The sequence below is a fragment of the Bubalus bubalis genome, chromosome X (genome assembly GCF_019923935.1).
Source record: "Bubalus bubalis isolate 160015118507 breed Murrah chromosome X, NDDB_SH_1, whole genome shotgun sequence".
NCBI classification, from domain to species: Eukaryota; Metazoa; Chordata; class Mammalia; order Artiodactyla; family Bovidae; genus Bubalus; species Bubalus bubalis.
Window position 1 is genome coordinate 51442458 of NC_059181.1, and position 16855 is coordinate 51459312.

Genomic DNA, 16855 nt, shown 5'->3' on the forward strand with positions numbered 1-16855 from the left:
TAGAGTTTAAAAAATGTGTTCCAGAGCCAGCTGCTTGAGTTCAAATCTTCACCCTTTCACTTAAGCAAGTAACTTAATTTCTCTGTGCCTCGGTTTCCTCATAAACTCTATTTGAGGATTAGATGAGGTAATATGTGTAAAAGCTCTGAGAACAGCACTTGCCACAGAGTAAGTACTATAGGCACATTAACTTTTCATCATTATCATTACGGGTTAGCTAGGTATAAGTGGCCAGACTGTGGAAGACCATAAATGTTAGGCCAGGGAGTTTGTACTTGGGTAATGGCCTTTTGAACAAAGGAATTGATAAGGTAAAAGTGGCCCTGTCATAAGATAGATTAGTCTTCTGTGGGGGAATCTGGATGAATATATGAGAAGGAGATTAGCAACAAAGGTAGAAAAATTTAAGTGACTTAGGTGTGAATAGATAATTTCTGGATTCAGATGAGAGAAATGGGATCAGAAACAGAGTTCTTGGTATTGATGGAGTAGCAAGCACTTTGGCTGAGAAAAGAGACTCTGAAGACAGATGGTTCCCAATTTGGGATTCTGTGACACAACTCTTTATTCATCCCTCCCATTATTGTTCCTGTATGTGTGTATGTTAGTTGCTTAGTCATGTCTGACTCTTTGCAACCCCATGGGCTATAGCCCACCAGGCTCCTCTGTCCATGGAGTTCTCTAGGCAAGAGAACTGGAAAATGACTTAATCTTTCTGTGCCAGTTTCTGCTCATAAAATTGAAATTATAATTCTTCTTTCTCATGTTTCATATGAGTATTAAATGAGTTAAATTATAGAACAGTGCTTGGCATGTATTACTAATATTATTATTCTTGTCCCCTAGAAATTCCTATGGTAGCCACAGCCTGTCAGATCTTCCAAAGGCAGGAATAGGCCTGTGTTGCCAAAAGAAGGCAAAGAAATGTAATCACTGAGTTGGTCTGTGTGGCTGTGTAGCATTTCAGAAGGTGAAGTCGTTCAAATGCTCCCAGTACCACTTTTCCAGGTTCTCAGGGGTCCAGGTACTCATTATAAAGGTACTCACTACACAGTGGATAGTATATCTATAGTGGGATGGATGGGTGATACCCAATATATTGCAAGAAGTGACACAACTCATTATTCATCCCTTCCATCCAAAATTGAGATTTTAAGATCTAGTAACCTGGAAGGCTGCAGTCCATGGGGTCGCTAAGAGTCACACATGTCTGAGTGACTTCACTTTCATGCATTGGAGAAGGAAATGGCAACCCACTCCAGTGTTCTTGCCTGGAGAATCCCAGGGACAGGGGAGCCTGGTGGGCTGCCATCTATGGGGTCACACAGAGTCGGACACGACTGAAGTGACTTAGCAGCAGCAGCAGCAACCTGAAGGACTGTCCTTTATTTAAAAAAAAAAAGACCATCTAGGTTGCTTCCATGTCCTGGCTATTATAAACAGTGCTGCAATGAACATCGATGCAGGATACAGGATGCTTGGGGCTGGTGCACTGGGATGACCCAGAGGGATGGTATGGGGAGGGAGGTGGGAGGGGGGTTCAGGATGGGGAACACGTGTACACCCATGGTGGATTCATGTTGATGTATGGCAAAACCAATACAATATTGTAAAGTAATTAGCCTCTAATTAAATTAAATAAATTAAAAAAAAAAGACCAGAAAGAAGATGTAAGAGATGAAGATAAAATAATAGTTTACCACTTACTGAGTACCTATTATTTGCTATGTGTTTTTATATTATTTGATGTTTCCAACAACCCTGAAAAACAGCTATTGTTTTGCTCATTTTACAGAGGCAATTGAATTTCAGAAAGGTTAGTAGCTTGACCAAGGTCATCCAAATTAGGGAGTACAAGCATAGATTTAAACCCAAATTTATCTCATTCCAAAGCTGCTGCTCTTTCACTTGCAGATGTCCCATTTTGAGAAGTGTGCAGGGTGGGTGTTCTAATATACCTAGTTGAAACCTGAACCCAACAACTCTTCAGCTGTGAGGCTTTGGGCTTAAGTTACTTAATATCCCTGTACCTCAGTTTTCTCATGTGTAAACAGGAATTTTCCTCCTCAGGGCTGTTCTAAGGATTATATGAGGTCAGACATTCAAAATGCCTCAGCTGCTAGCATAAATTTAGCTATTATTATTAGGCATGTCCTTGGTCCACCTCATAAATGGCAATGCTAGGACCAAAACCCAAGTTTCTAAACTCATTTACCCTTCTGTTGCCACTGTACTAATTAGTAGCAGTGAAGAATGAAGAATGGATGATACTCAAGGACCTGCAGTATTGGAAGGCCTGTGTGCTGTACGTACATACATCCAAGCTAAGCAGGGTAGTTGGGGGGGAACCATACTGACCACTGCCTAGTTTCCTTTCTGGGGAATTTTCTCCTCTTTTATTCATTCCTAAATTCTCCCCTCTTACTTGGCTTGTGTTTTAGGAGTTACAGAAGGCCCAAAAGAAGAAATATATCAAGAAGAAGCCTTTGTTGAAGGAGGTAGAACAGCCTCGCCCTCAAGAGCCCAATCTCAGCATGGCAGTACCAGCCCCAACTCTGGCTGCTACACCCCAGCTTCTCACCTCCTCATCGCCCCTGCCTCCTCCTGAGCCTAAACAAGAAGCGCTCTCGGGAAGTCTTGCTGACCATGAGTATACTGCTCGTCCCAATGCCTTTGGCATGGCCCAAGCAAACCGCAGTACCACACCCATGGCCCCAGGTGTCTTCCTGACCCAGCGGCGCCCTTCAGTTGGCTCCCAGAGCAATCAAGCAGGACAAGGTATAACTGCCACATGGTTATAGAACTGAGAGAGATCTTAGGATCACCGGCTTCAAACCCTAAGCACTCTGGTAAATTAAAACACCCAGGAGGGACACTGATGGGCAACCTAAGATGCTTGGATTTGACCTCATAGTTCATGAAGAGACATTGGTGTTAAGCAGAGATTAACTCAGATGTGAGTTTGGAAAGATCTTTCTGGTGTGCCAAAGTGGAGCGTGAGTTGAGGGTGGGAAGTCTAGGAAGGAGATGCATACACAAGTCCAAGCTGTAGTGAAGAGAAGCTAAGGGCTCTGGCAGAGGGAATGAAGGAGGGGATAAGTTGATCAAATATGGAAGAGTTCACATGGGACATAGGAGGTGGTTTGATGTGGGGAAAAAGGATGGGGAGGGTTCAAGCTCTCCTTTTCCTCACTTTGGCTCTGAGAGTACACAGCTCAAGGGTGATGAGATTGGTGTGGCATTGGGGTGATGAGGATAGGGGTTTCTAATGAAGCAATGCCCTGGGAGTGGCAACTTCAGAGACACTGAGCTATAATCACTACCCAGGCACTTGTTCAATCCTGATGGGCAGGATAAGAGGATGGGGAGGCACAATCACCTCCTTGCAGAATTTAGGAAGGAAAATGATTGGGACCAAAAGAAATCAGTGGGGAAAAAGAATCAGACAGAGTAACCAGAAAGTCTGTAGCCACTGCAGGGGTCAAAGAAGGAAGAGCCAAAGCATGTGGTGTTGGATGGAAGTAACTAAGGAGGGCTTCTTGGCCCAAGATGGTCCTGGAGCCAGGCATAAGGATGGAGAGGCTCTGTGGGCAGAGGAACAGGATGGGGATGGCTCAAGGACAGTTGGTTCTGGAGCTGCTGCCGTCACCCTTGCCATAGCCTTTGCTTACCTCTCCTTTCCCCCACAGGAAAGCGTCCCAAAAAGGGCCTGGCTACAGCAAAGCAGAGACTCGGCCGTATCCTGAAAATCCACAGAAATGGCAAACTGCTTCTGTGAGCTCCTTTGTGTTCTGCCCCTCACCCCTTCACCCCCATTGCCTTCTCCATTGTCATTTCTCGGGGCACTCCTGGATCCTACCTGCCCCGGACAAGGTGCTGAGGCGCATTGTCCTGCTTTCTTGGAACTGACCAAAGGCATGGACTCTCCCATGGGCCCCTTCACCTACTCCCACAACTCCCTTCCCCACTTCCAGTAGAGCATCCTGCCCTTCTTTTCCATATCTCTGAGTAGCAGATAAATGGGAGAGGTTTCCAGCTGACTAGAATCCTCTCTCTGCTACTCCAATCCATTTCCCTTTCACCAGCCTTGTCTGCCCTTTACTCCCATCCCCACTTAAAGCTGGAAGGCAGAGTGAGAAGAAGCATGAGGTGAGCCTGGGCCCCTTGGTGTTTCCCTGGTCATGAAGTGGGAGGCCCAGTGCTCAACACTTTCTGCAGCTCTAGCCCTGTCTCCAGAAGCCTACCCATCTCTGCCCATTCTCCTTCATCCCCTCAGCCCAGTGGATGTGTCTCACTCAAGACTCATTCCTGGGAGAAGGCTCTGGCTTCAGCCCCCTCTTGCCAAATGCTTCATGGAAATAAAGAGGAGGGCCCAGAGTCTTCTTACTGCCCCATTTCCAGGGTGGCCTAGAAAGCCCATGGACTGACTTCATTCATCTTTGGAAAGAAGAAAGATTCCTGTCACTTTTCAAGGTGGGGACAGGACCAACACCCAAGACTTTGGTTGAGACTTTGTTGCCTGTTGGAGGAAGCTACTTTTGGGTGACTATAGACAAAGCCACCTCTCCCAAGGTGAGCTCCAGGGATTTGCCTGGAGTTTGAGGTCCTGCAGAACATTATCCACAAAGCTTTGGCTGGGCACCAGAAGGCAAAAACCATCTCCCAGAAGCTTGAAAACATCTGCCACTGAAGCAGATAGCCCATGCTCAATGGCCTGATCCCTTCACCTAAACCACGGAGCACAGCCTGGACCTTCTGGAGAGGATGTGGCAGGACAGTTCATCTCGGGTTCTCCATCAGGAGCCTCCCTGCTTCTCTCCCCACCTTGAGGTCTTGGTCTAAAGAAGGCTACAGAACTCACACTTTTACTCCTGGGGCTCTGTACTCCCAGATGTCAGGTAGATGCTCAAACAGAGTGCTGACGGGTCACTCAGAACCCCGAGTGTAGGAGTGGTGATGCCCCTCTGTAAAGGAGCAGATCATCTGGTCCTCCCACCCTCTCTTCCCTTTGTGAATATTTCTATTGTCCAGACAGAGCCCACCCACTTCCTGGCCCTCCCCCAGCTCCCTCCACCTCCGCCTGTCTTCCCTCCCTGGTGACCTGGACTGAATGGAGAATGTCTCCCTCTTTCCATTTTTGGCACTACCCAAGTGGAGTACTTCCTTGTCCTCTACCCCCCACTTTAATGTCACCTCAGTTTTCCCAGTGCTTCTGGGGAACCTAACAGCTACCATGCAGGCTGCAGGGAATATGTGAGGCTTCCTTAGTCATCTTCATGTCACCATTTTGTCTTTCTTTTCTCCACAGCCCCACATCTACTCTCCTTCATTGGAATCAGGGGTCCCTTAGCCCCATTTGCCTTTTCTGTCTTTTGGGACCCCGGGGCCAAGCAGTCCTCCATCTAGTCACACCAAAGGCAGAAAAGCCTGGCTACCTCCCCCCTAGCACTTGGGGTTACCACTCCCTTCCCCTCTGTTTCTGCCCAGCTTTGCTTTTCTTGGGGATTTCAGAGCAACAGAGGGTAGTGACGGGAGGGAAGGAGGGCAGCCTGTGTCCCTCTGTAGGCAACTGCCTGACTAGGCCCTGACTGCTGTAACCAAGACCAGGACCCCAGCCCTTCTGCCCATTAACAACCTCCTCCCCTTGCTCTTTCAAAGGCAGCTAATTACTAGCATATTCCCCCTGGTTCCAGGCCTCTTTCCCCTCTGTTTCTTTGTTAAAAGTTTCTGTGGAGCTGAAACCCAACCTCAGTTTGACTGGGTTTCTGTTTAATTTAGCTGGGCTCTCAGAGCCTGCTGTTTGTTGTTTTGTGTTTTAAATGAAAAGCAAGTTTACCCTCAGATTTATGCTTTTCCAAAGAGGCTAGTGTATTTTTTTTTTAATGTTTCAGGTTCTAAGTGAGTTGGGAAGGGATTGGGAGTGGCCATAACCAAGGTTTAGAACATGGTGAGAGAGTTACCTCTGGTCTCTAATCCCCAGCACAGAGCTGGGGGTTGGAAAGGGGGCAGGGAGAGAGGATTTCTATTTACCTTTAATATATTTTTACAGAAAAGCAATTTAAAAACAAACCCACCGCTTCTGTACATGTCTAAATATATTTTTAGAAGTGGGTAGGATTGTGAATTTCTGATGCAGGGCCTTTTTATAAACAGGTTAGAATAGCATCATACAGACATCTCTGTTGTTTTTTTTCCCCTGTTTTTTTCTTATGTTGTGTTACTAATGTAATTTATATTTTTTTTTGATCCTTCTTTTCCTATAGAGATAAAAGTGATTTATCTTGGCAATTGCTTTGCTCGGCATTCTTTTTTTATTTTTATTTTTTTTTTGGTGGTGGTGGTGGGAGTGGTGGGGTGTTGGGGTCCAGGAGTATTACCTTCTCTTTACATTCCCTCTGTCTCTTCCATCAACTCAGCTCTTCCCTAGCGCCCAGCCTTATACCTGAGGTGGCGATGGGATAGGATCCCTGCCCTCACAGGAGACACAGTTCATACACCAAAAACAGATAATCGAAAGTACAGTGAGCAGAAAAGCGTGCAACAATTCAAAGGGGCCTGACAAGTTTGTTGGGAAGGCTTTCCATAGCTTCTATTTTTACTGGCTATACCTGTATCTTCTTTCTGTGAATGTGGAGTTGTGGGGGTTTTATTTTTTATTCCCCTTCTCTCTCTCTGACATGCTTCTCCAGACTGCACTTGATTACTGTGTTTAGGGCCACTGCAAAGGATATAATTATTAGAGCTAGCATATCATGCTTATTTCCTTGTGCTAGACATTGCTCTTAGCATTCTATTTATATTCATTTCATCGTCTCCAGTAGCTTCATCTTACTGATGAAGGAATAGGCAAAAGAAACTTCTGGCATCACACATCTTACAAAGTGGAGCCAACCTGGTTCCACACTCTGTGTTCTTATCCTATCACTCTGTTCTAGCACCTCTCACTGATAACTGCTACCATTTAAGTGCCTTTTCTGTGCCAAGGGTTGGGCTAGGGATTTTACCTGGGATATGTCATTTAATCCTCATTGACAACCCCAGGAGATAGTTATTAGCCCTATTTTACAGTGAAGGTGACTGAAGCTTGCCACTGGCCTTCCATAGCAGGATCTGCCTGACTTGAAAATCCATGTTCTTTCCTTTCATCATGTGAGAAGGTCTTTAGCAGCTCAGTGACCCAGTAGATGTTTATTGAGCATTTGTGTGCACCATGTAGCATTGACAGTGTGTCCTGAGGAGAGCCTCAGGGGTGATGTTGGAAGCCTCAGTTCCAAATTTACCACCACCTGGACTCTCTCTGTGACCAAAGGCAGGCTGCTTACTGTCTGAGGGTCACTGTAAAAGAAGTTTGAACCCAATCAAGATTTCTTTATCTTGGAGATTTTGCTTCTGTGTCGCTAGGGTATGGCTGGCTGGGTTTAGCACCTACTAGTTAAATGACTCCCCCCCTTCCCCCAGCTCTCCCAATATGAATCTTGACATTGGGCAGGATTTAGATAGAGAAGGTTCTTGTCTGGAGCATGGGGAACTGTGTCTCCTGGTAGAAAGGCAACAGGGAAGAGGAGGGATTTTAGAGCCCTTGCAAGAATGGTGGGCTGGGTTCTTTTTGTCACCAACTCCCACCCCACCCTTTCCAGTAAGGGGACAGAGCACTGTCACTAGCCTCCGATTAGCAGATAAGAGTCTTGGTCACCTTACTCTCTCATAGGATAAGAGGTACCAGCAGATAAGAGGCTTCTGTCTGAAAAATGGAAAGAAAACAAGAGCACCCAACTTCAGTCTTCTCTCCAGTGTGAAGTGTAAAAGTGCACAGAACTTGTCACTAAGAGCCTGCCTTCTCAATGACTAACCGAGTAATTTGGGGGAGATTGCTTGTCTTGATACCAGTTTCTACATTTGTCAGATGGAATTATCTCAGCTATGAAGCCCTCTAATGCATTGTCACTCCTAAACTTCCTGGATGCTGTGATGCCCAAACTGAATCTCTAGTCCTGACCTGTCCTTAGTACACACACACTTCTGCTTGCCTGTGTTGTATTCTCTGCCTCAAGTACACGGACTCCTCCCTTTCCATCAAGACCTTGTTCATACCAGAAAGTGAAAGAAAGTGAAGTTGCTCAGTCGTGTCCAGACTCTGAGACCCCATGGACAGTAGCCTACCAGGCTCTTCCATCCATGGGATTTTCCAGGCAGGAATACTGGAGTGGGTTGCCATTTCCTTCTCCAGGAGATCTTCCCGACCCAGGGATCAAACCTAGGTCTCCCGCATTGTAGGCAGATGCTTTACCATCTGAGCCACCAGTTGACTAAAATGGCATTTGCTCTCCAGTAAACTGAGTGGAGAAGAAGAGCACCATATGGTACAGTGTGGTGATAGAGATGAGCACAGGATGCTGGTCAGGGAATCTGTTGGGGAAGCTGGGAGTTCAGACAAGGCTTCCTTTTTGGGGGCAGAGTTGGGGGAGAGCGGGGCAGGGGGAGGGTGGGTGGGATGTTTGAAGCTGAAGGATGAAAATTAATTAGCCAGTCAGGCAGAGAACAGTGGGAAGAATATTCCAAACTAAGGCAATAGCATGAATAAAAAACAGAAGTGGAGGCAAAAAAAAAAAAACCCACATGCATATAGAGGACAGGCAATTTAGTATAACTAGCTGTGATTTTCATCTAAGGGAACATACAGAGTCTCCAAGAGAGAATGTGTAGTTTGAGAAGTCATATGGTCAAAATTGATTAGTTTTTTGGCACAATATTAATTTCAAAACCTCAGATAATGGAGGATATATAATTTGATGTTTGTCCAAAGACTTAACTGTATCCTGTGAATGACAGAGAACCATTAAAGGGTTTTAAGCAGAAAATGGCATGATCCAACTCGCCTTTTAAAAAGATCCTTTCTTTTTACTGAAAGAAGCATGGGGAGGGTACCATCTTCTAATGCCCTATCAAATGCCACTCCCCTAAGGAAGCCTTCACCCAATTCTGTAGTTGATTCTGACCTTTTTCTGGACTTGTGCATCTCATAAAGGGTGGATATTCCAGGTCATTTCCAGGAGGCTAACCCATGGAGTCAGCCACTCATACAACACAAGAGAGAAGTTGCACTTCTCTATCCCCATTTTCAGCTTTAACTCTCAAGAAAGTTCTCCTTTCCTATAGGACCACAACATAATGCCAGCACTCAACAATGAATGTGGTAAGAGAGATACAATATCCATTTTATATTTTCCTTGTCAGGAGTCCAGCAAGCCTCTGTCGTATTCTATCCCATTCTGTCGTACACAACTTTTCAGGGTTATCTCCCAAAAGTCCTCATTTTTTCATCTCTTTCTGCATAAAAACATCTATGGCTTCCCACTGCTTTTTACACATGAGTTTCAAGGTTTTTCAAACCTGGCCCAACCTGGGGACAATGGGCTATGATGGAAGGAGGATCTGCCTGGGAGTTGAGAAAACCAATGACTCAATTCCAACTCTGCCAGTTATGGGATCTTGAGCAGGTTGCTTCATGTTTCCTTGACTCAGTTTCATCATTTATCAAAATGAAGATAGAGGATTGTTGAGAGTGTTGTTAACCCTATCAGTGTCTTTAAACAACTTAATTCTATGCCTGACATTCAGGTAAATCAAGTTTAATTTTCCCCAATTAAAATGTGCCCAACAATGCCTGGGTATTTCCCAGGTGGCTTAGTGGTAAAGGATCCACCTACCAATGCAGGAGACAAGGGTTTGATCCCTGGGTCGGGAAGGATCACCTGGAGGAGGAAATAGCAATCCACTCCAGTATTCTTGCCTGGAGAATCCCATGGACAGAGGAGCCTGACAAGTTACAGTCCATGGGGCCACAAAGAGTCAGACACAACTGAGTGACTGAGCACAACCACTACCAACAAGGCCTGTAATCTTAAAGATTACAGAGAAAGTAAGCCTTAAGGGAATCGGAGAGAATATTTCAACCTGCGGTGGGAAATCAAGTTGGCTTCATGAGGAACATATTTTAAGGATATAGAGAGATGACTGAGTTAATTAGTACAGTGAGCCTTACACTCTTTTAGAGGAAATACAACTAAATCTATGACACAAAGTTGTTGGAAGGTGCTAGATTATCATCCATGCCAGTTCAATATCATTGGTTCCATTCTACAATGATTTATCAAAGCTTTTGTGTCAGGCCCTGTACATGCCTTTGGAGGACTTGATCCTAAGGAGCAAGTATGTGGTTTAGTACCCAGACTTGGAAATCCAAATACAGCAATGCTAGGATAAATACCATGTTACAAATTAGTATAGGATGATATGAGAGCATGAAGCAGACCAAACCCAGTCTGAGGATCAGGAAAGATTTCAAGAAAGAAAGAACACCTGAATTAACTATTGAAGGGTATTCACCTGGCAAGATAAGGCAGAAGAATGAGTTGCAATAGCATTATAAGCAAAAGGAGAAAATCAAAGCATCTTGGCGTGTAGGTGGAACTATAAGCTTTTGAGTTGGGTTGGTATACAGGCTGGGGTTAGATGGCACATGTTGGGGGATGAAACTGAAGAGGTTGGCAGGAACATGATCGTAGAGGTCCAGTTTATGCTTCAGGATGTTTTTTCTGGTGATCCTTGGAGTGGGGAGAGACAAAAGCACATTAGTATGGAGGCCAATGTGAAGGTGGTTGCAAGATTCCAGTTAAGATGCAGTGAGGTCTAACCCAGGGCAGTGGTTATGAAGATACTAGAGGTGTTAACCCACCCCTCCGTTTTTTTCCCCTTGATATTCTACTATAACATTTTCAAACGTTCAGAAAGTCAAAGTAATTGTACAGTGAACACCCGTATATCTACCATCTAGATTCTACAATTAGTGTTTTACTACACTTGCTTTGTCAAATATATCTATTATATCTATTCATCCCTCTATCTGTCCATCAGCCCATCTTGTTTTTATGCATTTCAAAATTTGATACCTGTACACATTCTCTTAAACACTTCTGCATGCATGCCATGAACTAGAGTTCAATGTTGGTGACTCTTTTTTAGCTAAAATATTCACACAATGAAGTGCATATACTTTGAGTATAATTTCATGTTTTGATAAATGTATATATACCCATGTAATCAACACCCCTATCAAGACGCAGAACATTACCATCCACCCAGAAAGTTCCCACGTGTTCTTTCCAGTCACAGCCCTTCTCCCTTCCACAGTAGGTAGGCCTTGTTTGAAAGGATAGGATTTGAAAATAGATGATCCAGGTGGAGAGAAACTGGATGGCTTCCCTTTTCAGCAAAATCACAAAGGCAGGTAGTCATGGGGGATACACAGGCTTTACTAAACAAGCTTGAATGGATAGTTGCCTTTCAGCCTCCCTCCTTTCCCCTTCCTGAGCCTCATCAATGCATGAAATGGTGAGGCAGAGAGAAAGTGAGTCAAGGGACTGCCAGGTCCTCAGGAACTAACAATCTTGTGAGGAAGACAGAAACAGTCTCAATTCTATGTAACAGATGTTGAATGTTGTACCAGGGTCAGTGCTATAACAGAGGAAAGGATGGAAAATGAGATAAAACAGCACAAAAGTTCTGCAAGGGTTTGGAGTGTGTGTAGGTGGGTGGAGAAGGAAGAGATAAAGCAAGTGGCTCAGACTTTGGAGGGACTGGAGGAGCTCAAAGGAAAAAGGGAGGAAGAACCGTTAACAGCCATGAAAAATTTCCTGGAGGTGAGAGGACTTAAGTCTTGAATGATGTTGACTTTGATAATATGAATGGCAGACACAAAGATATTTTAAGTTCCAAGTAACAGAAAATGCAAGTCAAGCATGGGACATTGGCTTATGTAATGGAAAAGTCTAAAAGTATGTGGATTTTAGGCACAGTTTCATCAGAGCTTTGGTTCTGATTTTTTCAGATCTGCTCTCTTCTGTATGTGTTAGCTTTCTCTTTGGGATATTTCTTCATGGTTAAAAGATGGCGGCACACAACAGCAAAGGAAACCATTAAAAAAAAGTGAGGAGATAACCTACAGAATGGGAGAAAATATTTGCAAATGGTATGAGAGACAAAGGCTTAATCTCCAAAATATACAAATAGCTCATACAACTCAGTAACAAAAAAAGCTAAAAATCCAACTGAAAAATGAACAGATCTTAATGGACATTTTTCCAAAGAAGACATGCAGATGCCCAGTAGGCCCATGAAAAGATGGTCAATATCACTAATTATTAGAGATATGCAAATCAAAACTGTCAATACAATGAGATACCACCTCACACTGGTTAGAATGGCCATCACTGAAAAGTCCACAAACGATAAATGCTGGAGAGAGTGTGGAGAAAAGGGAACCCTCCTACACTGTTGGTGGAAATGTAAGTTGGTGCAGCCCCTGTGGGAAATAGTGTGGAGGTTCCTCGGAAAAGTAAAAATAGAATCACCATATGATCCAGCGATCTCACCCCTGGGTATATACCCAGAACTATAATTCAAAAAGGTCAGAAAGAAAAACACCAATATGGTATATTAATGCATATATATGTAATCTAGAAAGATGGTGATGATGACCCTATATGCGAGACAGCAAAAGAGACACAGATGTAAAGAACAGACTTTTGGACTCTGTGGGAGAAGGCGAAGGTGGGATGATTTGAGAGAATAGCATTGAAACATGTATATTATCATAAGTGAAATACATCGCCAGTTCAGGTTTGATGCATGAGACAGGGTGGTCAGGGTTGGTGCACTGGGATGACCCTGAAGGATGGGATGGGGAGGGAGGTGGGAGGGGGGTTCAAGATGGGGAGCACATGTACACCCATGGCCGATTCATGTCAATGTATGGCAAAAACCACTACAATATTGTAAAGTGATTAGCCTCCAATTAAAATAAATAGTTAAAAAACAAAAAGATACATATCCACCTATGTTCATAGTAACAGTATTCACAGTAGCCAGAACATGGAAACAACCTAAATGTCCATTGACAGATGAATAGATAAAAAAGATGTGGTACATATATATAATGAAATACTATTCAGTCATAAAAAAACCAAAATAATGCCATTTGCAGTAACATGGATGCAACTAGAGACTATCATACTAAGTAAGTCAGAAAAAGACAAATACTATATGGTATCACTTACGGAATCTAAAATATTGCACAGATGAACCTACCCACAAAACAGAAACAAACTCACAGACATAGAGAACAACTTGTGGTTGCCAAGGGGGAGGGATGAGGGAGGGAAGGACTTTAGGATTAATAATGAGGAACAAAAGGGCTACTACACACAACACAGTGCTTCCATTTGTGCTCATTTGCCATCTTATACTTCCTCTTTGGTGAAGTGCCTGTTGAAATCATTTGACATTTTTTATTGGATTGTTTGCTTACTATTGAGCTTTGAGAGCTTTTTATATGCTTAGGATACAAATTCTTTGTTGGATATGTGATTTGCAAATATTTTCTCCCAGTCTTAGCTTATCTTTTTATTATCAGTACCTTTTACTGAGCAACAGTTTTTAATTTTGAAAAATTCCAATTTATCAATTTTACTTATTTTATGGATTGTTATGTTTAAGAATTCTTTGATTAACCCTAGGTCATGAAAATTTTCTCCTATGTTATCTTTTAAAGATGTTTTACATTTAGACCTGTGATCCATTTTGAGATATTTTTGTATACTGTAAGAGGTTTAGGTCAAAGTTCTTTTTTTGCCTATGAAGTGTTCAATTGTACCAACATTGCTTGTTGAAAAAACTGTCCTTTCTCTGTTGAATTACCTTTGCCCTTTTGTAAAAATTCAAGTGGCCATACTTGTGTGGGTCTATTTATGCAATCTCTATTCTATTCCATTAATCTTATGCTTCTATACTTACACCAATACCACACTATTTTAATTGTTGCTATGTCGTAACCCTTAATATCAAATAGTTATTCCTCCCACCCCAGTCTTCTTTTTCAAAATTGTTTATCTATTCTAGGGCCTGTGCCTTTTCATACACATTTTAGAATAAGCTTTCCTGTGCCTGAACATATCTTGCTGGTATTTTGAAAGAAATTGCATTATATCTATAGGCCAATTTGGAGAGAATTGACATGTTGTTGAGGGGTTTTATTTATTTATTTATTCATTTTTTGTTGCACTAGGTGTTGGTTGCTTTGTGTGGGCTTTCTCTAGTTGCAGGGTGTGGGGGCTATTCTTCGTTGTGGTGCCCAGGCTTCTCATTGTGGTGGCTTCTCTTGTTGCCCAGCACAGGCTTCGTCATGTGGGCTTCAGTAGTTGCAGCACACAGGCTCAGTAGTTGTGCATGGGCTTCAGTAATTGTGGTGCATGGGCTTAGTTGCTCTGTGGCATGTGGGATCTTCCCGAACCGGGGATGAAATCCATGTCCCCTGCATTGGTGGGAAGATTCTTATTCACTGAGCCACAAGGAAAGTCCTTATTGAGGGTCTTTAAATATTTTTAGCTTTTTATTTAATTTTAAACTGATGCATAATAAGTATAATATATATAAAGAGAAAGGCACAAACTCTAAATGTACAGATTAAGAAATTGTCATAAAGTGAACGCATTCCTGACATGATGCCAAAAACAGAAAAAAATTTGATAAATTGAACTTCATTAACATTTTGTTCTAACACCCTGTTTAGAGGATTAAAAGGCAAACTAAAGACTGGGAGAAAATATTTGCAAACCACAAATCTGACAAAGGACTCATATCTACAATATATAAAGAACTATCAAAACTCAACATTAAAAAATCAGATGTCATTGAAGAGGATATATAGATGGCAAATAAGCATGTGAAAAGATGTCTAATGTCATTAGCCATTGCTGCTGCTGCTGCTAAGTTGCTTCAGTCGTGTCTGACTCTGTGCGACCCCATAGACGGGGAATGCAAATCGTGCCTATGTTGGGACATCTCTACACACCTATCAGCTAAAATAAAAAAATAATTAAAATGCCAAATGCTGACAAAACTGAGAAACTAGTTCTGTCATACATTGCCAGTGGCAATGTAAAAATATACAGCCACTCTGGTAAACAGCTTTTCGGTTTCCTAAAAAACTCATATGACCCAGGAATTTGACTCCTAAACATTTACCCTAATTAAACGAAAATGTCTGCACAAAAACTTGTACACATACATTCATAACAGCTTTATTTATTATTTAATAGCCAAACACTGGAAATGAACTTTTGATATACACAACTTGTATGGGCCTTAAGGTCATTATGTTGAGGAAAAGCCAGTCATGTGCTGTATGTCAGTATGTAAATGATTTAAACAAACTGATACATCTTTGCCATTGAATACTATTCAGCAACCAAAAGTGGTAAACTATTGGTGCATACAACTTGAATGGGTTCCAGGGTCATTATGCTGAATGAAAAAAGTCAATCTTAAAATGTGATATACTGTTTGATTCCATTTATATGATGCTCTGGAAATGACAATTATAGAAATGGAAAAAAAGATTATTAATGGTTGGTAAGGATTAGGGATGGTGACAGGGAAAGTGAGAAGTATAACTATAAAGGGGAAACATGAGAGAGATCTATATGGCAATGGAATAGTTCCATATCTTGATTGTGGTGGTTATATGAATCTACACATGATAAAATGACATACAACAATGCAAAAATAAAGTTAAATTCCTGATTACACACACAGACTATGATATAATATTGTATTATAATTAAGATTCATCCATTATAGGAAGCTGTGTGAACATGAGATCTCCTGAACTATCTTTGCAACAGTCTTTATAATTTCAAAATAAAAGTTTAAAAATCTAAGTCAAACCATATGATTCCTCAGCTCAAAATCCTGCAATGATTCATTCGTTGTTGTTGTTTAGTCACTAAGTCATGTCCAACTTTTTTGTGACCCCGTGGACTACAGCCTGCTAGGCTCCTCTGTCCATGGGATTTTTCAAGCAAGAATACTGGAGTGGGTTGCCATTTCCTCCTCCAGGGGTCTTCCCGACCCACATTGAACTTGCTCTTCTGCATTGGCAGGCAGGTTCTTTACCACAGAGCCACCAGGGAAGACCACAATGATTCCTTATCTTAGAGTAAAAGTCCAAATCCTTAGCTTCCTTACATGTTGTCCCTGTCAACTCTCTGGCTTCTTCCACTCTCCCTTCATGCACTCTAGTCAAGCCCCACCAGCCTCCTTGCTGTTCCTTGAAAGTGCCAGGCATTCTTCTGCCCTTGCTCTAGCTAGAAATTTATAAACCTCAGTTCTGGGGATTTTTCTTTACTTTTTGATCACATCTTTCCTTTTTCTCCTGTAGTTTCTGGAATCTCTATTATTTGGAAATTAGCTCTTCTAGTCTGGAGCTCTTGTTTTTTCTCATTTCTTTCCTATTCCTCCACCCCCTTCCTTTCCCTCGATCAATATTAATTATTTGGATTTATTTCCTCAAAGATTTCTTCAAACATATTGTCCACCCTTCTAGCAAGTTTTTCATTTCTGCTAAAGTATTTTTCCCCAAGAGCACATTTTTCGTTGTTTTAAAAATAGTATTCTGTTCTTGTTTCATGAATATATCTTGAAATCTTATAAAGAATATTTCTTTCTTCTGAGAAACAGTTAATAGCTTTTAAAAAAGGTTTCCTCTTATTGCATAGTTTCCTTCAAGTTTCTTCTCATCCCTCATTATCTTTCATGTTAGACTTTCTTCAGGAGACTAATAATCTGTTTGAACATGTTCTCTCTTTTTTCAACTTTTTATTTTGTATTGGGGTATAGCTGATTAACAATGTTGTGATAGTTTCAGGTGCACAACAGAGCAACTCAGCCATACATATACATGTATCCATTTTCCCCCAAACTCCCCTCCAGTCCAGGCTGCCACATAACAATGGACAGT

At 42.3% G+C, this 16855-nt stretch overlaps 1 protein-coding gene across 8 annotated transcripts in view; it reads left to right on the plus strand.

Moving 5' to 3' along the window:
• Positions 1–6288, plus strand: part of PHF8 (PHD finger protein 8) — a 95559-nt gene extending 89271 nt beyond the window's left edge. For all 8 annotated transcript variants that reach the window (XM_025276824.2, XM_025276819.2, XM_025276823.2 and 5 more), the window contains 2 exons: positions 2442–2778; positions 3690–6288. In XM_025276824.2, the coding sequence (XP_025132609.1) occupies positions 2442–2778; positions 3690–3778 (426 nt within the window). In that variant the 3' untranslated portion in view covers positions 3779–6288. The remainder of the gene's footprint in view (positions 1–2441; positions 2779–3689) is intronic.
• The last annotated feature ends 10567 nt before the right edge of the window (positions 6289–16855 follow it).